This window comes from Camelus bactrianus, chromosome 25 (genome assembly GCF_048773025.1).
Source record: "Camelus bactrianus isolate YW-2024 breed Bactrian camel chromosome 25, ASM4877302v1, whole genome shotgun sequence".
Classification (NCBI taxonomy): domain Eukaryota; kingdom Metazoa; phylum Chordata; class Mammalia; order Artiodactyla; family Camelidae; genus Camelus; species Camelus bactrianus.
In genome coordinates this window covers 6085504-6107579 of record NC_133563.1, presented here as the reverse complement: position 1 = coordinate 6107579, position 22076 = coordinate 6085504, and the positions used below count along the sequence as shown (strand labels likewise).

Sequence of the window (22076 nt, the reverse complement as noted above, 5' to 3'; positions counted from 1 at the left end):
TTAAAAATTGGGCAAAGAATTTGAATATGTATTTCTCCAAGGAAGATATACAAACAGCAAATAAGAACATGAAAGTGTGCTAAACATCTTTAGTCATTAGAGAAATGGAAATGAAAACCAAAATGAGTATCACTTCATACCCACTAAGACAGCTATAACCAAAAAGACCTGTAACAACTGTTGACAAGTATGTGTAAAACTTAGAATTTATCAGTGAAAATGTAAAATGGCGCAGTCACTTTGGAAACAGTTTGGCAGTTCCTCCAAAAGTGAAATACAGGATTATTGTATAATCAAGCAATCTACTCTTTGGTATATACCCAAAAGAAATGAAAATACATGTATATACAAAAATTTATGCATAAATGTTTATAGCAACAATATTCATAATAGCCAACAGATAGGTAAATAATGTCCAACAACTGATTAATGGATAAATAAAATGTGGTATATCCATAAAACGGAAAGTTATTCAACAATCAAAACAAATTAAGTACTGATACATGCTACAACATGGATGAACCTAAAAAACATTATGCTACATGAAAGAAGCCAGTCACAGACCATAACACAGTGTATTATCATTTAATTCACATGAAATATCCAGGATAGGTAAATCCATAAAGACAGAAAGCAAATAAGTGGTTGCCTAAGGCTTAGGAGGGTGGCAGGAAAGGGATGGAGAGTAACTGCTAAAAAGTATAAAATTTCTTTTTGGGGTGATGAAGTGTAGATTTTGGTGGTAGTTGCACAATTCTGTGACTATGTTAAAAACTTCAGAATTGTATGTTTTAAATGGGTGAACATTAGGGTACATGAATTATATCTCAATAAAGATGTTTCTCAAAAGCTTACTATCTTCTCCTCTGCTGGGTGTTTATCTTGGCATCAGAGAAGGTCGAAAATTTCCATAAACTTTTTAGAGAGGGTCACTGGTATTTTTTATAAACTACAGTTGACCCTTGAACAATGCAGGTTAACTGCGCAGGTCCACTTACATGTGGGTTTTTTTAATAGTAAATACAACAGTACTACATACACAGTCCACAGTTGGTTGAATCTGCAGATACAGAAGCTTACAGGTATAGAAGAACCAAACTGTATATATGGAGGATTGACTATAAGTTCTATGCAGATTTTCAGCTGTATGGAGGGTTGGTGCCCCATCCCTTTTCTTGTTCAAGGGTCAACTGTAGTTCCTTTGCCAAGGGAAAAGAGTTCATGAATAGTCCAGCACCGACTCACAGCTCACTGTTGACCGGTTGTAAATCTCTGATCTAAGTAAGCACTTACACCATCTGATGAAGCTGAGCCAGAGTGCTGATAAGTAGAAACAACTCCACCCTGGATAACTCCTTGCATTAGAGGCCTCAGGTTCTATAAAAATAATTAACTTAAATCAATTCAGTGTACAAGGCTTTGTTCCGTATTAATTCTAAGAAATTCTGTACATTGAGGCCCCTTGGAAGAAGTCATAGTTTTTGTTTCCTATGTACACATATATCTCTATTTTCTACAGGATGATACTAATGTTATACTAGACAGAAATTATTAAGTGACAGGGCTCAGAAGTCTCATGGACCAATAGCTGTAGATTCTTCATTTCAAGAAGTGACACTGTACAGCCTTCTTTCAGAAAAGAGAGAGGAAAAAAGGAAGAAAAAGGAATATAAGAGTAAAGAACTCATTAAGCCAATGGAATGGGAAATGATTATATCTTCCTTTTTATCACCCAAATTATAATGTGAATCATGCACCCTATAATCAGTTATGTCACATGGCATTAGTTTTATAAAGAACATAGCAAATTGACTTGAAAAGACAAACATTACCTTCTGGGGGTGTCCCAATGCTGCTGCCAAGGCCCAAAATAGCCATCTTGTGAATTCTCGGCTCCAGCATCACAGCAGATTCTTCTCCCCTTTCCCAGTGGGGTATTTTGACAGGCTCCAGGTGGACATTCTCCAGCCCATCTTCCTGCAGGTTTTGGTGCATGATTTGGATGGCTTTTTCTAGGCTCTTGGAGCCACTTGGTCTGGGTCCAACAGTATCAACCAGAAGTGCCAATCGCTCATAGGATCTGTTCTGGGCTTTACCATAAACAGCAAGGTTGATGATTGCTTTAGCAACATCTCCATAACAGGCAATTTCTTCTTTTATTTCTTGAAAAGTCCTCTGACAGATATCATTCTTATATATAGCTTTCCCAGAGTTCAAGGATAAAAGGTGAACGACACCAACGAATAAGAAGAGAAGGAACTTCATTTTTTCCAGTTGGTTCTCTTCCTAAAATAATATATGTAAGTAAGAAATATGCTTTAGGGGAAAAAAATTTCACAGCTATCTGCCCATAACCCAGGGACTGCTTTTCAAACAGGATTCCCCTTCCCTTCTCAACTGTTGCTCAATTTGCATCATTAAATTCAGGCATCAGGAATGAAGAATTAAAGAGGCAATGATTGATTGCCTTATTGATAAGGTAGCATTTATTAAAACCACAGAATCACATGTTACTTAGCAATCCAGTTTAATATATGCTAAAAGATTAAAATAAGAAGATAACTAGGAAAGAGAGGAAGAAATAGTGGTAGCAGTGACAGGGCTTGGGCAGTTAGTTGCTACCCCTTCCTCTAAATAGGGTACGCTCCAAATGGGTTTCAGAGTTCCTTCTACGTCATAGGCTCTCTCCTCTTTGCCTATTGAACTCATTCTGTGAGGCTCTTTCAGACATCATCTGTTATTGGTGCTCTCCCTAATCCCATCCCCTCCACATTTAATCCTCACAGCAACTCTATGAGATCGTTTCCTCGGTTTTAGAATTGAGGATCCTGGGGTAATGAGAGATTAAGTAACTTGCCAAGGACACCAAAGGCTTTCCAGCTCTCGAGGCCACCCGTAAACAGTGCTTCTCAGAGTATGGTTTGTGTACCAATGGCAGTCCACACTGCTTTTCACTAGTTCACAAAAGATAAATACAAAGATGAATACAAAGATTAAGAGTAAACATAGCCAGTGCTGTGCCAATAGTCTACTGTGGTTATTTCAATTGAAATTAAAATAAATATGCAGTTTCTCAGTCATATTAGCTGCATTTCAAATGCTTAATAGCCACATGTGGCTAATGGCTACTGTCTTGCACAGCACAGACAGAACACTTCTGTCATCATAGAAAGTTCTACTGCATAGCACTGGCTTAGATACCTTTATAAGTAACTGACAGAATAACTGTACATTTGTCAAATCTAATGACAAAAAAATGGTGCTTCTCTTTGTAGACCTCTTATTTTATGTTTCTAATTCACTGCTGTTATATTTATGCAAAATTCTCAGTCTGCAACAAACCCTAAATTTAGAAAACTGGCCTTTCACTACAAATAATTTTAAAAGCACAGATATAAACTACTACATTATAAGGATAAATTCCAAATTCAGGCAGCATTTAAGGTCTTTCAAAATATGGTTCCAACAAACATTTCGACCTCATCTCTCCACCTCCCCCTCTATAGAGCACACATTTCTTACTCTCATTTTCTCTCTCTCATGTGCATACAAACATACACCCCTAAGTTTCTAGAAACTGAGCACTTGAAATGTGGCTAGTCTTAACTGAGATGTTTTGTACTTATAAAATATATACCTGCTTTGATCTTTAAAATCAAATGCTTCACACTTAAGTATGAAAACAACAACATAAATATTTCAGACATATTGGATTAAATAAAATATATTATTATTAAACTCACCTATTTCTTTTTATTTTTTAATGTGGCTACTAGAAATTTTTAACTTACATATTTACATTTACATTGGACAGTAATGTTCTAGCTGCATTGAACTTGACCCTGTTCTTCAAATACCCAGGCCCTTTCCTAACTCTAGGTCTCTACATTTGTTCATTCTCTTTTATTGCAGGGCCCTTCTCTTCATCCTACTCCCCTTCTGGCAAAGGTCTCCATTCCTTCTTTAATGAGAATGCGTTAAAAATCGCCTCTTCTGTGGAGCCTCACCACACAACACCGCAGAGTTACGTGCACCACTTTCTGTGCTTCTACCATAATTAACTATATTATCAACTAATGTATTTGTTTATAAATCTGTCTCTCCTGCTCTCAAAGTCAAGTAGGATAAATTACTCATCACTGTGCCTATATGCACTCAATATCTTTCTATGGAGGAATGAATAAGCCTTTAATCTCTCTAGGTCTTAGCTTTCCCCGACTAGGAGCAATACATGTCTTCCCTTCTTCACAAAGAAAGCATAGGAATAAAAACTGGCAGTATTTTAAATATTTTGAAAAATTATGAAAACTATACATCGCTGCTGCTTTCTGTTTTATTGTAACTACAGCTGACCCTTGAACAATATGGGTTTGAACTGCCCAGGTCCACTTCTATGCAGATTTTTTCCCCATAAATCCTACAGCACTATAAGGTCCGCGGTTAGCTGAATCCATGGCTATGGAACCACGGATATGGAGGGCCAACTATGAGACTGTAGCATCTGCAGGGGGTCTTGGAACCAATACCCCTCCTTGTTCAAGGGTCAACTCTATTTATATGCATAGGGTTTTCGTTTCTACAGTAACTATACTGATGCTTGTTTTTGAAAGCTAAATTCTATGAAGCAATCAAAATATTTCACCAGATTTCAATTTACTCTTGAAAGTACATTTTTCCAGTGTGTTGTTGGGGTGAAAAAAGAAAAAGAAAGGTTAATAAGCCATCTATTAATTAACACTAACCTCAAGTACCTACTTCTCATTAAAAATTCTCTAAGCATTATGCAAACACTAGTTAACGATTTCACAATATATTTCTTGTGATGGATTAGAATCATATAATGACAACTGTGGGGATACGGGAGATCTTAGGGATCCCTAGTCCATACCCTTGTTCGGTAGAAAGTTAATCAAGGCCTGTCTTGCAATGATACCCAGGCAGCAGACAAACCAGCAACTACAATCAACCAGGTAAGCGGACCAAGTAACGCATACTTCCTGAAGGATTAAGGATGGTTTTCTTATAGGAAACTATGTGCATTTGCGTATGGTAGAAATTCAATGAAGGATATCCAAATGCAGCCTGAGAGGCAAATACCTACAATAAATATATGTGCTGATAGACTCTGCATAGAGTAGCACTGGAACAAAGAGAAGAACAAAGGACATCATGAAAAGCTACAGAGGATACATGACATTTCAAGACAGTCTCAAGCAATGGCCCCACAGTCAGAAAAGAGTGAAGGGTACCCCTCGCAGAGGGCCACCAGGACATTATCTGCAGGTCACATCCTGGTTAAAAGAGAAGTTCAGGAAATAACAGTGCCTGAGTCTATCATTTTTACACCTTTCTGCTTATATGTCAGCTGAATTAACATACAACGCACCATTTTGATAATAATACTTAACGGTTCTTAACATGGTCAGTTAAATTAATTTTGACACTAAAAAATGATATAATTACTTTAAAACCAAAACTGGTATCTGGGAGTATTGTTCTAAGTACCTTAACTACACTGTTCCTTCAAATCCCACAAATGCAATAAATGCTTATTTTTAAAAGTAGGCTAATTTAAAATGGGATGGCTTGTTACCTTTTGACGGATCAGTTTTTCTCTTGAGTATAAAGTTTACTAAGATTGAAGGCACAAAACAATGAATTACATGAGAAATTACCTAGAACACTTGACATAAGTAAACACTAAATATATGTTAGTTGACTCTAAACCTGGTTTTCCCTGGAACATAATCTGAAAATAACTGATGTAATTCTTGGCTAGAATGCATAATTATATACCTCTCTAACAGAGCACTACAAGAATCTTTTATTATTATTGTTTTTAGAAAGGTACCCTAGCCCAACTAAGATGTTTTCATTAATAACTAGTAGAAAATAATAATTATTACTAACAGTCTACATTTGGAGAGGTAACAAAAATGGAACAAGATACTGCTGTATCACTTAAGAAAAAAACTTAAGATATAATATGTAATTTAAAAACACAGAGACTACAATCTGACACACAATTTGTATATTCCTATCAAGAAACAGAGGATTATAATAAATATTAAAATAGTGAAATATACAGACAAAGTAACACTAAAAACAAAAAGCCAATAATCAAGGACAATTTGAAGAAATTCTCTCCTAATTCACAGGGTTAGGGTCACCATACAACAAAAAACTTCATTCTAGACCTGAAGTCAATCCAAATGAGAACCGTGATCACCACCAGTTTATCTGCATGAAAGAACTAAAACATTCACCCTCCTCAGTGTGAAAAGACATAGGCCAAAAGGAGAAATATTTTGGTGTATAAGATGAGAAGGGTTTGGATAACATAAATACAGATTTACTCACCAAATCTTTTCACACTAGTACCAGGGGATAGGATAGCCCTAGTAGCTCAGAGCTAATTTTAGAAAAATCAACATGTACAGTTTTACACAGTAGGTGATAAACATGTAAATAGTTTACCTAAGAAAAAGAGAGGACTAGATAAAATCGTGAATGATACAGTCACTGGAGCTGAATTCTTATATCAAACACAAAACCTTGGCACCACACTGACCTAAGTAAAGTTTCCTATGGGATCACCAGGAGGGTTTGCTGATCTGAAAACCTGTTAATCTGCCCTAGCTCAGAAGTAGAAATGTCCCTCTGCAGTCATTTCAGTCAAATGATATTAAGCAAGTCAAGCCATAAGAGAATTCTTCTATAGTGTGCAAAGGGAACAAATAATTTTATGGTGATCCACAAAGACAAACAGTATTACTCATCTCAAACATTTCCCCTTTATAATTGTAAATGGTGTTTTGTTTGGGGTCATAACTTCATTTCTCCAGTCATTTAACAAAAATTTATTAAGCACCTCACTTACTAAGCACCGAAGACACAAATGTATACGGTAATATCCACACCTTCAAAGAACTACCAAGTATAATGGAGAGACAAACAACGTGAACCCCTGCACCTGAGGCAGTTACCAGGTGCTGTGAAACAGAGTGGAGGAGGGGATTGGCAGGCGTGCCCCCAGGGGCATGTGAGGGAGGTGGGGGCGGCACTGAGGAACACGCAACCCAGCGGAAGAAACCAACCGTCCAGAGACAGAGGGGCCTCACAAAACACGCGCCGCAGAGAAGACGGCAAGGAGCTGGGTGACAAGCAGGGGGAAACGGTGGAAGATGCTGCGGTCATAGGAATTATTCCCCAAGGTCTGACTAAAAAGGTCTACTGTGTGACGCTTCGACGTATATGAAACAGAAACACCCCCGCCCAGGGCGCTGTAACAGGGGACATAATGAACAGCTCCCATTCGTCTTGCAGCCAGAAAAGGAAAGAAGGAAGGAACAGAGGAGGGACGGAGAGGTAGTTTTCTTCCTGATCTTCAATATCACCCGTCTCCTTAGCACAAAGAATCCACCCAGATTCCACATCAGGACACGGAAAGTATGTGAGGTCCCTTAAAATCCCCAAACAAGCCACTACTTATTACCTATATCGTTATTCCCTAGCATTTTCACAGAAGGAAAAGTAACCCATACTTATAAAAGACGCATCAGTCAAACAGTTCATTTACAAAGACACTCAAGGCTTTATTCATTCAAGATTTCCAAAATGCTAATAATCCAATTGACCAAAAAAAAAGTAGCACACTGTCGAGCAATTAATTATAGGATGCCTGAAATATCTAAACTTAAACTGCAAAACATTTTTTTAAATATTCTTCATTTTTATACACTAAAGGTTGAGGTCATTGTTCCTTCACTAGAATTCAAACTATGAAATATTAACTGTTATACTCTTCAAAATCTTGAACAACTATTTTTAAAACTTATGTTGTATCATGCCTTTGAATTCAGAAAGTTATATATTCAAAGGAAACTTTAGAGAGCCATTTGAAAAAAGACTGCTTTTCATATATTGTCTTCACAATCCATAGTTACAGATTATCTTTCTCACAAAAAGAGATAAAACTGAAATGCCACTTTCATTCTTTTCCACTTAAATTTGGAAGGAAACTTGAGCAAAACCAACTTTTCTTCTACTGTGAATTAAATTCTAATAATAGGTTTACATTTTGAGAAAACTAAACAAAACCTTTTGCTTCTACTTCTAAATATTTTTCCTAAAATATTATTGTTTGAAAATGTCTCAGGCTGTGATAGAAATGCCAGGATGAATAGACTAAGTGGAAAAGGACACAATGAAAAAAAGAATGTGCTGAAACACAGAGCGAGTAAGATTTAGGCACTGAGACTTTTATTGATTTTTTTATTGTCATTTTTTCTTCTAAAGACTGAATATACTACTTACATGAAAGCTTTAAATATCTCCCCTAAACCTTCCATTGCTGAACAGGATTCGGGGATATAAACTTAACTCTTCGTCTTCAGCCTAGGGCGTGTAGCAGATACAATGACCAGAAATGCCGAATCCTAGCACAGACCCTGGCCCACCGAAGTTCACTTCTGGACTCCTGCTAACCCTCCTAGATTTACAGTAATTAGCCCTTCAACCACCTAAAGGAAGATTCTTTCCTTTGTTAATTTCAAAGTTCAAACAATCATGGGCCTTAGTAGAACTTTCCATAGCTTATATTCCAATCATTCATTCAGCCATTCAAGAAAGTTCATTGAGAACTTACAATATTCCAGAAACTGTGCAAGAATTTGGAGATGATATAAAAATAAGCAAGACTTGGATCCTACTGTTAGCAGGCACTGATAATTACTTATTTAATATCCATCCCTCCCTTTTCTTGCTAACCAAACGTCAGTTTTGTTTGGAGTGCAAAGTGCCCAGTCCCATTAATCTAGGCCAGTTTTCTTAATATGGATGGTCATAGCCCTAGGAGTTTTTTGAATATGTAGTCAGGGGAGCATTTTTGATTGTCATGAGGGTGTAGGGATCCTACCACTAATGAGTTGGCAGGGCCAGAGACATCAGACACACTGTTATGTGGGGGACAATCCTGTCTGCCAAGAACTCTCCTATATTCCACACGGATTCTTTTTAATGTAAAAAACCTATTCTCTGAGCCTTGACCCCCAACTCTATTGTGTGTGTGTGTGTGTGTGTGTGTGTGTATATAAAAACAGTTTTTGTGCAGTTTTAATGCAAGTTGACTCTTTCAAGAAGCAACTACCATGTATATCAAGGGAGGACTATGCTGTGTTTTGTTCAGAACTTTGCCAGAAGCTGTTCATCTGTTGCAGAAAAACGTGTTACAGCTCAGTTGTGACAGCAACCTAGATTCAGGTGAGAGACCAAGCAGCACTCGCAGAGTTGGAGAACTCAGGTTTATTATACCAGCAGGCCCAGAGGAGTTAACACTCCAACCTCTGGACCCCGTCTGCAGGTTTACACAGGCTTTTATAGGCTGTCAGTTTACACTTTGCAACATCATATGCAAATAAGGTATAACAAAAGTTGACTAATTAGGAACAAGCTTTGTAGAAATGGACCAATCAGGAGGGAGAGAAATGACCAATCAGGAGGGAGATAAATAACCAATCAGGAGTGAGCTCCATGCAAATGAAGTACTACAAATGGACCAATCAGAAGTTAGGGAAATGGACCAATCAGGAGTGAAGGAAATAACCAATCACAAGTGAAGGAAATAACCAAGCAGGAGTGAGCTCAGGGAACCAATAGAATTTTAGGGGTAAGTAAGCCATTTCAGAGGCAAAAAGTGAGATAGAGCCTCTGGGCCAGGAAACTGGGTGGTGCTGGCAGGAGAGTAGTGGCCCTGCCTAGGGGTCCTGCTGGTCTTTTTATGGGGCTTCCCACCTCACATCGTTTCAGCGAAATGCTAACGACTAGGCTGCTTCTGGTACTGGAAACAGCATCACCACACCCTTGGGCCTGTCTGCATTTGTTGCTGTCATATTGACCATGCAAACATCTCACTACTTCATTGTGTCATCCAGTGCAGTCATGCCTGGGAATGTACATTTTGAAGTACTTTATTATAAATTACTTTCCTTTAATGTCTCCTTTATATTACAATTAGGATAGCACACTGATTTATTTGAAAATTTGCAGAAGCAGATTATCTCTGATGTGAGGCATTGCATCTAATAGGATGGAGAGTTAGTGATTTCAGTGAATTCAACAATTCTCTTCCTAATTCTTTCGGTCTACCTTCCAGCCAGAAGAGGCCTTATGACCCAGATCTACTCAAAGATACCCAAACAGAAGCAGCTGATAAGGAAATGACCACAATTCTAGAGCTCCATCAGCTACTTTGTAACCATGAGGGCAAGTCCAAGAGTATGGGTCCTGACATCACTGAGCAGCTAAACCAATACCAGAACCACCAACTCGTCTGTTAAGCGAGAAAAATAAACTCGATTTGTCACAGCCACTGTTAGTTGGATTTTCTGTTCCTTATAACTGTGAATACATTTTCAACTGCTATAATACTTTTAGGGCTTCTTGGGGATCCATTTATATGGATTAATTATATATTATTTATTAATTAATATATTATTTATACTAATTAATACCATAAGCAAGGCTTAGGATGTGGCCATATGGTCTACCTAGACATCCCACTGCACCTAAATTCTAAATATCCAACACCAAACTCAGAGTCTTCCCTTATAAACCTCTCTTGTTCCTCACCCTAGTCAGTAAGTTAGAAACTGCAGTGTGTTATTGGATTCTCTCAGGGAGACAGGTGAACAGTTGGTAAGTCCTGCTTGTAATTCCACCTTCAGATTCTTTCTTGACTCATTTCTCTCCTCTCCACACTTAGAATCACTTCCCTAGCTCAGAATCTCATTATCCTTCATTTGAAACACTTCCTTACACATGTCTCTGCCTTAAACTCAGGTCCCTTTCCAATCTATGTTCACTGTTGCCATCAGATTTATCTAGGATCCAAACTGAACGATTGACTTAAAGCATCTGTTGCCCTTTGTTTCCTGTTCCGTGTTCTGGATGTGGCTTTCCTCACAATTGTTCCCTCTGGTTCCCCCACCCTAATGTTGCAGCCCAAATGGGCATTTACCATTCCTTGAAATTACAGAGCATGCTTTACACTTCTCTGATTTTGCTGATGTGTTCCCACTGCCAAAATGTTCTTTCAACCTTTCTCCATTTTAAGAAGTCAAGATCACGGCGCAAGATCCAGCTCATCAGTCTCCAGCTCCCAAAGCAGAACCACGTTCTGCCTTTATAAGAGCACACTGTATGCTACGTGTCTTAGTATACGTCACCCTGTTGGACTATGCATCATTTAATAGTGGTAATATTTTACTTTTATAAAACTCACCAAGAATGTTCTCTGAAAGAAACGTGTTTTATTTGTTTTGTATACTAAGCAAATAGCACAATACCCGTCAATAAATATTCATAGAATAAATGAATAAATTCATCAAACAAGTAGTTATATTTCACAACAGAAGCACACGACTCTGATTCATCACTTTAATGACTGCTTTTTCTGCAAGAGACATTAGTTTGCTCCTTTAAACTACAGCATAATCACAACTTTCTTTAATAAAAGGAGTCAAGAGACTCCTTGGACTCCTGGGACTTGATCCTGGCTATTCTTCTTTAGATGTGTGACCTTGAACAATCGATTTGAAGTCTCTCTTTATGTGTAAAACAAATGCTTGCAGTCCAGCTCTAACATTCTATTACAGATTTTCTTCAATATTTAATATCAATCACACTTTTCTTTACACTCCATATTAGCACTTGAATAAATCACTTTATACCATTTTGTCTCCTCCTACCAGCCAACTGAAACTGAACTCACAAAGGTCATAAAGGATTCTCTTGTTCCTAATCAAATAAAAACATTTCAATTCCTGTCACACTTAACATCTGAAACACTTAACATTGCGGACAGCCTCTCCTTTTCCACTCTTCTTCCTGTATCTCTGCTCTCCTTCCCAATCTCTTTTGTAGGCACTCTTTTTCTCCATCAATTCTTTAAAGTTTATTATTATTTATTATTAGGGCTCTCTCTTTGACCTTCTTCTCCCACTAAATGTTCAAGGTCGCTCACTCCGAGGCTTCATTTACCATCTACAGCGTGAGCTCATCTACATGTCAAGCTTTCTTAGTTTGGTTGCCCACAGGCACCTCTAACTCAACTGCCCAAACCCTTCTCATGACTTTCCTCCAGAGGCTGCTCTTCTCTCTGAACTCCCACTTCGATGCACAGCATTTCTACCACCTCATCATCCACACTGTTCAGGACATCTCCCTCTCTTTTAATCCCTTCAGCCCTTAATCACTAAGTGCTATCAAACTTAACGCCCAAAAAGCCCTCAAATCCATCTTTCCCCTCTCAATCTTTGTCCCCTCTTTGGTTTCTGGCCATTACGTCCACTTGAACGACCACAGGAGCCTTCTAACTGATCTGTTTCCAACCTCTTTTTCTCTCATACATTCTATTTCCTGCAGTGGTTATCTTTCTTCAAAATGTTTATATTCAGAATGTCCATCTCTCCCACTAAACTGTGGACTCAGTGTGGGCAAGGACTGCACAGAATCTATCTTTTAAATCTCTAGCATCTAGCATTCATCTGGCATTTAGGAGGCACTCAATGAACACAGGAAGGAAATAAAGGAGGTGACACCTGATTAGTTTGGAGACTCTCAGAGCTAACAGGCATTTGGGTTGGGGAGGAGGAGTGAATGTACATTCCGGGCTGAAGAGCAGCTCTTCTCTTTTTATAATTCACAGGAAAGTGCTGAATACATTTCATGTGCTTAGTAAATATTTACTGTCTTGAGCTGAAACTTTCTGAATAAGCACATAATTGCCAGATACAGGGAGATTTCTTTTTATACGCACTCATTCCTCCTTGGCACCTAGTTTACTGTTTTTCAGAGTAAGTGCTTAGACTGTATCTGTTAATATACACTTTCTAATATCTTCTTTCACATGATAGGGGACAAGAGGGCAAGACAGAAAGAAAGGAAGAGACCAGGGAAGAACATTTATCCCACTGCTCCTTCAACTCTATTTGCTATTAAAAACAACACCACCACCACCACAGTGGGGAGGGTGTAGCTCAAGTGGTAGAGCACATGCTTAGCATGCACAAGGTCCTGGGTTCAATCCCCAGGACCTCCTCTAAAAATAAATAAGTAAACCTAACTACCTCCCTCCTAAAAAAAGAAGAAAAGAAAACCACAGGATTCAAAACATTTAGTAAAAACTGGTGAAATATGAATAAAGTCTGTAGACTGACAACCTCCTAGTTTTGATATACTATAGTCATATAGATGTTACCATTGGGGGAAGCTGGGCAAAGGATACCATAGGATTTCTCTGTGTTATTTTTGAAACATCCTGTAAGTCTATAATTATTTCAAAGTAAGAAGTTAAAAAGAAAAAAGAAAAAGCCCTACTGACTGGACTCTTTTTTAAAGTGCATTATATTTCTGAAATAAACACACAGGAGTGAACCAGAACAGATCCTCCTTGTTAGAATCAGACTCCACGATAAAGAGAAGAGTGTCCCAGGTCCCCCCTCTTACCATCTTGGACTAGGATTCTCCTGCTTCACCATTCATCCAATACCTTCACCACTATTTTTCCCAAGAGCACCATAAGCAGGCTTCATTAAACGTCTCTGCCACTGCACATGTTATCCTGAACAAGGTCGGGCATTGTAAAACCAGGGGAGGAGGATCGAAGGAAGAGTGATAAATCCTAACAGCTGGGCAAAGAAACCAGTGCATGCTAGTCCTCTTTCTCCTGGAAGTTAGTACAGTAGCAGCAGCTTAGTGAGGGAACGAGAGCAGGGCAAACGGTACGCTGACTGGCAGTCTGGTTTGCGGAGGGAGCCCGAGGAGCTCTGAGCTGGGAGGGGTGGGAGTGACAACCTGCTGAAAAAGGCCTACCGGTAGACCCTTCTCCTCTCACTGGCCACACTGAATACTCATGGCCCCACTCTACAAATGTCAAGTGACCTTCTCTCTCTTATCCCTCCTCACACCACCGGCATGAGCCAGAGGGCTGACTCATTTTGTGTCCCTGACAGTTTACTGTATACCAGTGAGAGTTTTTGAGTAATTTTAAGAAAATTAATTGTACTGACTTCACTAATTCCTTTTCCAGATTTCTTTATCTTTTTCAAGTTTCTTAAGTGTATAAAACAACGAAGCCTAAATTCCTATTGTTCAAAAGTAGGCATCTTTGTCATACAGCCGAATGTGAACTGACTTTTGACCTACATCATGATGGGACTGGAAGGAGTAAATATAAAGCTCCCTTACATGCTACTTAAGTGAAACAATATGATTAAGAGTCCAATAAATGAAAACAACCATGAACTCTAGGACAAACTTTGTATTCTTGGCTTGCAAAATCTGTACTGAAACTCAAAGAGCACATGAGACAGCTCTTGGTCCCTTTGTTAACTAAGGATGCTGGGCTGCCCATGAGGGTGGATGCCCTTGAGAACAGGGGTCCATGATCTGTGATTCTGCCACACATGCACACATCTACAGTCAGCAGACATACCAAGCACATACAGTCAATAAAAACAGGGATAAATCATGAAGAATGCATTTTATACCCTTTGGGGCCAAATACAAAGTGGTTATCCCTAGACATAAGCAATTCTGAGGTCCTATGATCTGAGAGAACTGAAAAAGGGATAAAAGGACATGGGATTGTAGTCTTGTTAAGTCTTAGTTTTCTAGAACTTGGACCCCCAACGTAAGAGTAATACTAGGAAGTGCTTTATTTCTGTCAGTAAAACAAGTGAAGCATTTGTCTTCAATCTGGTGATATTGAAAAGCTATTACGAGGCACAGCAGCCTCTTCCAGCGTCCAGGGAGACAATATGGCCTTCCCTGAATCAGACAAAGTGCAGAAGTCTTCCAGAGATTCAGCTGCAGAAAACTATAAAACTAGAGATATATAGATTTAATTACCATTTGCCAATATAGGGTTACAGTAAGTTGACTGTACTAATGTGTTTTTATGGCTAAACAGCATGTTTCCGCCATGTATCTTCTTCCCCTGAACTGGTTAATAAACAGTTCCAAGGAACACTCTGGTGGAGGTATTAGTAATTTCCTTTGGAACATGCCTTTCAGTTTCCCTCACTTTAGCCAGACTCCCCCATTCCATAAACACAAAAGCAGAAAGACCCTCACTGAACCTGGTTGCAAGCACAGTTCTTATTACAGCCCAAGCCAGGGAGGCCTGTTCAGCAAGTTGCTTACTGCAAAATTTGCTATTAAACCTGTCAAACAGACATGTAGGAAAATGCTGCTTCACGAAACAGCTGTTAAGTTTCATGAGCTTCAAAAGAAAATACCATCCAGTGATACACTGTTAACTCAACAGAGACTCACCATTCAGTTTTAAAATCTGATCTGCAGGTACACTTTTCCCCAAATGCTAACATTTGCTCTCTGCTGTCTCCACACAGCACCATCAGCCAACGCAGGCTGAGAGCACACACGCACTCACTTGACAACAGTGCGTGCTCCCCACTCCCGCAGCGGGAGTTCCCAGCATCTGTTGCTTCAGGCTCCCGCACAAGAAAAAGAGCACTTCTCAGTGGTGTCCAGGGGAAATGAATGTGCTGATCCCTCTCTGTCCCAATGGTCAGACATTAATCAGAGGTGGCAAAAGAAAGAGTTAAGCCAAATAGATTCACAGTAATGGAGCTAAAACAATTATTCAAAGTGCTTAATCAGTCAATGTAAAATAAAACCCTTGCAGCACTGCATCAGCGCCCCAGCCAGCAAAATCATCCTGGGGAGAAAGAGCGTTCGTGAAACAAGTCTGCTCGGAAGTGGAGAAAGCAAGGTGCTACAGCAGATGTCTGACAGCAGGAAATTGAAAAGGTAATTTTAAAAAATAAAAAAGGAATTAGGGAGACACTTAGAGACAGATGAGTTTGGAGTGTGGAACAAAGACAGTGAGGGAAAAATATATCCCAGTCCAGAGCTAAGAAGGGAAGAGAAAAGAACCATAAAGAGGCATTGGAAACCAGCTGACTGGTTTTTCTTAACGGGCAACTTCTAAACCCAAAAAGTAATTTTTTAAAAGATAATCACAGGGGGAGGGTATAGCTCAGTGGTAGAGTGCAAGCTTAGCATACACAAAGCCCTGGGTTAAGTGCCAGGTACCTTCGTTGCAAATAAACCTAATTACCTCCCCCGCAAAAAAAATTTAAAAAATAACAGATAATCACAATGATCGGGAGACTGGGTGTATGTATGACATAAAGGATGGTGAAGACAGACTTAAAGAAAAAGATTCATGGATCCCAGATAGAAACTGCAGAAGAAAAAGGGAAAAGAGAACTGGCTGCCTCTGGGGAGAGACAAAAACCACTAGGGAGGAGGACAGAGAAAACCAGAGGTACCACAGCTTGTATCAATTTTGGTGATTTATTTCCCGATATCTGACTCATAAGATGAAAAGCCCATCGTCAGGTCACTCAAGGCATTGTTATGGGAAATGAGGTGAGGAAACACTGAGTTGGGAATAATCACCCCATAATTGCCTAGAGGTCTACTAAATCTGTGAAGGATCAGCCTATTTCCTAAATGCAATGCGTTTGATTTCCCTCCAGAGGATGCAGGAAATTGTACCCTTTGAAACAGATGAGAAGTTTTGGATAACATCAGATTCTATTGGAAAGCCCCCGGGTAATGAGTTGGCAACTCACAGCCTGCACAACAGTGTCTGATACGTTTAGTAGCAGATGAGGGGAAGTTTGTTGTGACAGCTGTGCAGAAAAACAAGTCTGAAGGTTAGGTGGATTTGCAATACGAGAAGGTGATTTGGGTTTGGAAAAAGGAGTCATCTTCAGATGGGAAGAGTGCACAGACAAAGAAACAAGCAAAAACGCAGAGCAGCGGAAGTAAAGATGCCCAAGAACGATGTGGGGTTCTTGGCATTGTTTCCCAGACAGAAATGCCTGCTCACCAGTCAGAATGTCCCCCAAATGCGGTTGCACCATTCACTTTTATAGCAATTAAGGCCTGGCCAAGAGAAGGAATGAAGTACTACTTGCAAAATACATAGATACAGAGTAAACTCGAGTTATACTTGAAGACAGTTTTCCTCTCTGCTTGTCCTCCCCTGAGACATGGCATCCAGGCCTCTTCTCTCCCCTCTCTCACTAAGGCCATCTTCTCTCAAGCTCAGCACAGATGATGGCTGCTGTCTGCCCGCCACCCACACACAGGGCCACGCTGGTGTTCTGTTCAGCACAGCCCTCGGTGCTACAGTTGTTTTCCATCTCCCCTCTGCCACCACCACCCGCTCACAGGCTGGCCACTTCCCCTAGTGAAGTGTCACAGGCAGGACAGGAAAGCCCTCGCGCGTCCATGGGCATGGTCCAGACCAGCATCAGAGGAAAAAGATCCTAATGAACTGGAAGCAGGAAGATAAACACCAAGTGACAGAGACGATGGCTGGAAATCCTCCAGATATCACCTCTCCGTAGTCTGCTAGGACGTCAACTTCCTCACTTGGTGGAGGCAGGAGGGGAGGACAAAGGAAGGAAGAAAACCAGTATTGACCTTGGCCCTAGCAAGTGACTGGGCTACGTGCTTTCATATACATCATCTGGTTTAATTCTCATAAGCAACCACCAAGGAAGTAATAATTACTTCCAAACCAGAGGCTCAGAGAACATCAGTGATTTGCTCACATGATTTGCTCATTGTCAGGTGGGGACTAAGAGGCAGGAGCTTTTCCTCTGCCTCTTTGAAGAAGTAATTCTGACTCAATTTTTGAAAAGCCTTGCCTGACCTGATCGTTTGAGTTGGGTGATCCTTCTATAGGTCCCAGGACTACTCTGTTCCAAGTACTTTCTCCACGGTACATATCACTCTGCATGATAATTGCCGGTTTCTCAATCTCCATCTCTAGGCTGAAGGCTCACTGAAGGCAATGGCTGTCCATTCAGTGTCCCTCAGTGCTAATACAATGCCTGATCTATGTGTGCTTGACGGGAGCTGGGCCAGAAATGAGAGCCCCATTACATGCTGTCTCTGAATAATACAGCTCGGAATTTTATTTTTGTCAGGTGCTTATTAGCAAAGTGAAAAAGAGAATTTACGGAGATTAAAACGTCCTACTTTCAAGCTCCTACTGTATAGTCTCAATGGTACTGATGCTGTTATGTGGGACGTGGTCATGGGCTTGTGAAGAAGGGTGTTTAAACGCAAGCGACTGCACAGTATTGTGCCACATGCTACTCCCTGGTTGAAAATGAATGTTAGGTGGAAATGTTTATGTCTGACTGTAGGTTTTTTCCAGGTTCTTTTCTGTAGAGTAGTGAGAAAACATTGGTGAGCCCTGCTTTCACTCTTGGAGTCCCACGGACACCGATTACTCACACTCATTGTTACAACTTCGAAATGTTTAAGGTGCTCTGAATTTGGTGGGTTCTTTCTTTTCGGATGGGAACATAAGGAGAGCCAAATTACCTTAGCTCATGTCTTTGGAAGTCATCATGGTTTCTGCACTATAGAACCCATGCCGCTCTTCCAGTAATCCTGTTCCAAGGCCTGTTTCCAAAGTGGAAAATACATGACTTGACCACCAGGAATGTTTGTACCAAGTCCAAGTCCAGAGCAGGGTGGCTCTGCCTAGGCTATTGCCCCTGAAGCCCCATCAATTAGCAAAGTCTAATCAACGCAGAAAACCAGCAAAAAGAGGTCAGCCAAACGGCTAAGTCCAGACTGAAGCAAATCTGCTTCTAGTTACTTTTCTCTCTTATTCCAAACACTTCAAGGTTCAGTCTTTAATAAAGGCATGTGCAAAGGCTGGTTTCACTGAATTCCATACTCAGTGGGGATAGCAAATTGTGGACTTAAAAAAAAAGTAGCCTCTGGCAACTAGAACCAAAGCTGAACATGCATTTAATTCAAAGGTAGTGAACTCTATGAAAAAAGCTCAACCTTTCTCAATTTGTCTCAGCATTTACGTGGTTCCATGCTGTATTTTAGGGCTACCAACACTGTAAGGAGACTCTTCTCAGTCCCCCAACTGCCTAAATTGGAATTTCCTAAAGTATACAAGAAAAAGAGTCATTTGAATGCCGTTGGGATGCTCGAAATTCTAGTAGGCCTGAAAGCTGATGGCTAATACTCTTCTAATTTTCACCTTATTCTTTGAGTCTTTGTACCATTAGTCCAAATGTTTTCAGCCACTTTTTAAAGCAGCTTTATTGTAGTATAATTAATACACAATAAGCTGCACATATTTAAAATATATAATTTGATAATTTGATAAGTGTTGACATATGTTTAAATTCATTGGACCATTTGGTAAGTTTGGACATATGTTTAAGTTCATGAGACCATCACCACAATTAAAATAATGAACATATTCATCACTCCCAAAAGCTTCTTCACGCCCATTGATAATCCCTCCCTCCCACCCCACCTTGAACCCTTTTACCCTGGCCCAAGGAAACCAATGATCTGCTTTCTGTTACTATGCATTTTGCATTTAGTAGAATTTCATGTAAATGGAAGCATGTATTATATATTCTTCTTATGTCTGGCTTCTATGACCCAGCATAATTATTTTGAGATCCATCCATGTTGTAACATGTATAAATAGTTTGTTCCTTTTTATTGCTGAGTAGGATTCCATTGTACGGATGTACTTCGATTAATTTATCCATTCACCTATTGATGGATATTTGGGTTGTCTCCAGTCTGGGGCTATGACAAATAAAACTGCTATAAACATTTGTGTACAAGTCTTTGTATGAATATATACCCTAGTAATTCAATGGTTGGACCATATATGTATGTTTAATATTTTTTAAAATTGCCAAATTATTTCCCAAAGTAGTTGTGCCATTTTACATTCCTACTAATAGTATCTGAGAGTTCCAGTTCCTCCTTCTCTTTGCCACACTTGATATGGCCAGTCTTTTTTTATTTTCTTAACAGGTGTATAGAGGTGTTGCATTATGGTTTTATTTATATAGCTCTAGGGACTGATAATGTTGAGTATATTTTCATGTACTTATTTGCCATCCATATACTGTTTGTGGTGAGGTATCTATTCAAATCTTTTGCCTGTATTTTTTTGTTATGTTATTTTCTTATTATTTAGATCTCAGAGTTCTTTATATATTCTAGATATAAGTCCTGTATCAGATCTATGACTTCCAAATAGATATATTCTCCCCACCTGTAATTTGTCTTTTTTATTTTCTTAGTAGTGTCTTTTGAAGAGCAGAAGTTTTCCATTTTAAAAAAGTGCAAGTTATCAATTTTTCCCCAAAACTTATTATAAAGCTAAAGTAATCAAGATAGTATGGTATTGAAGTAAAGAGAGACAAATATGTTAATGGAACAGAAGAGAGAATACAGAGAGCAAGTCACATTTATATGGACAGTCACTTTTCAACAAAGGCACAAAGGAATCTCAGTAGAGAACGGAGGTTCTTTTCAGCAAATGGTGCTAAAACAGTTGGGTATCTATACACACCCAAAGAAAAAGAAAAACAAAACAAACAAAATACCCCTATTTCAATCTGTATATTATGGATTCAATTATCCCCCCACCCAAATTCATACTAACTCCCAGTACTTCAGCACGTGACTGTTATTTAGACACAGAGTCTTCAGAGAGTTAATTAAGTTAAAGTGAGGTCGTCTGAGTGGACCCTAGTCCAACACGACTGGTGTCCTTATTAGAAGAGGAAGTTAAGATACAGATACACACAGAGGGAAGACCATACGAAGACACAGAGAAAAGGCAGCCATCCACAAGCCAAGGAGAGAGGCCTCAGGACAAAACCAACCCTGCTGATACCCTAACCCTGGACTTCTTGAGAAAATTATGAGAAAATAAATCCATTGTTTAAGCCACCCAGTCTGTAGTGCTTTGTTATGCAGCCCTAGCAAACACCGTAACTCTTACCATTTACAAAAACTAACCCAAAATGGATCACAGACCTAAGTTTAAAACTTAAAATGATAAAAATTTCCATAAGAAAATATTTGTGACCTCGGATTGTACAAAGATTTCTAAGATACAGCATGAAAAGTATGATTCATAAAGGAAAAGTTGGTAACTTGGACTTCAATCACTTTTTAAGCATTTTTTTCCTTTAACAGATCTTATGCAGAGCACCTATACATGTAGAACAGATGGAAGCAGAGCTGCTGTGGAAGGGGCAAGGCTCCTGGGTCGTTTCCTTAGTCCCTCCATCACCTTTCCTGTGGCCTCGGAGACATCTCTGCAGAACACAGAGCCCACAGAACAAAAAGTGGAAGCCACTGGATTTTATTAATAGGATGTTAGGGTCTGCCCAAAACAGTAACCACTAACTTTTACTGAAACGCTATTTATGTGTTATGTAATGTGATATACTTTCTTACTTTTTCTCTTTTAATCCTATGAGGTTGATATTATTTATATTCACACTTGAGGAAACTAAGTCCCTTGTAGCTAGTACATATCACAGCTGGAATCGGAACCCAGTTCCGACCCCCAAGCCCATGATCTTTCAGGGACACCTCACACACAGTATCTTAAAACCAAATATAAAAGATAAGAACCTGGGCTTTCTGTGGACCTGAACCAGTTGTACAAAATAATTGTCCATTCTAAAAAATGAAATTATTTCTCTAGAAAAATAAACTCTAGCTAAAAATAATGTATTATAAACATCCAGGATATACTTCCTATAAAACCACACCAGCACGTGATAGTGAGCTACCGGGCAAATATCCGTGTGAGCCCCCTCCTCAGACACACAAACGCCTTCCCTGCTATCAGGCAAGTGGCACACGGGGTGAGGGCTGGGGGGTGGCTGCAGCTAAGAAACTCTGTTTGTTTAAAGGCCTAAGTAAGCTAGTTCACTGTGCCGAATTCAGAAGAGGGGTAGCATAGCAGAGTGTGTATGAGTACATTAATGTCACACAAAGAGTAAAGAGACTGAGCCCTGAATAGGTTTGGTGCTATTAGTAGAGGTAATTGTTATAATAGTATCTAATCCTTATCAAGCCCTAAGGACTAAATATCTCTATCTCATTTAATTCTCACAAGTCTGTGAGCAAGGTATCAATAATGCACTGTTATACGTGGAAAAGGAGACCTA

The 22076-nt window shown here is 39.4% G+C and overlaps 1 protein-coding gene across 7 annotated transcripts in view; it reads right to left on the bottom strand.

Annotated features, from left to right (window-relative positions):
• CPQ (carboxypeptidase Q) overlaps positions 1–22076 on the bottom strand; it is a 390372-nt gene that overhangs the window by 293821 nt on the left and 74475 nt on the right. For all 7 annotated transcript variants that reach the window (XR_012502314.1, XM_074353133.1, XM_074353132.1 and 4 more), the window contains one exon: positions 1833–2286. Coding sequence is in view for 6 of the 7 variants with exons in the window: in XM_074353133.1 (XP_074209234.1) it covers positions 1833–2265 (433 nt within the window). In the remaining variant the exon portion in view is untranslated. Of the gene's footprint in view, positions 1–1832; positions 2287–22076 lie in introns of those variants that run through there.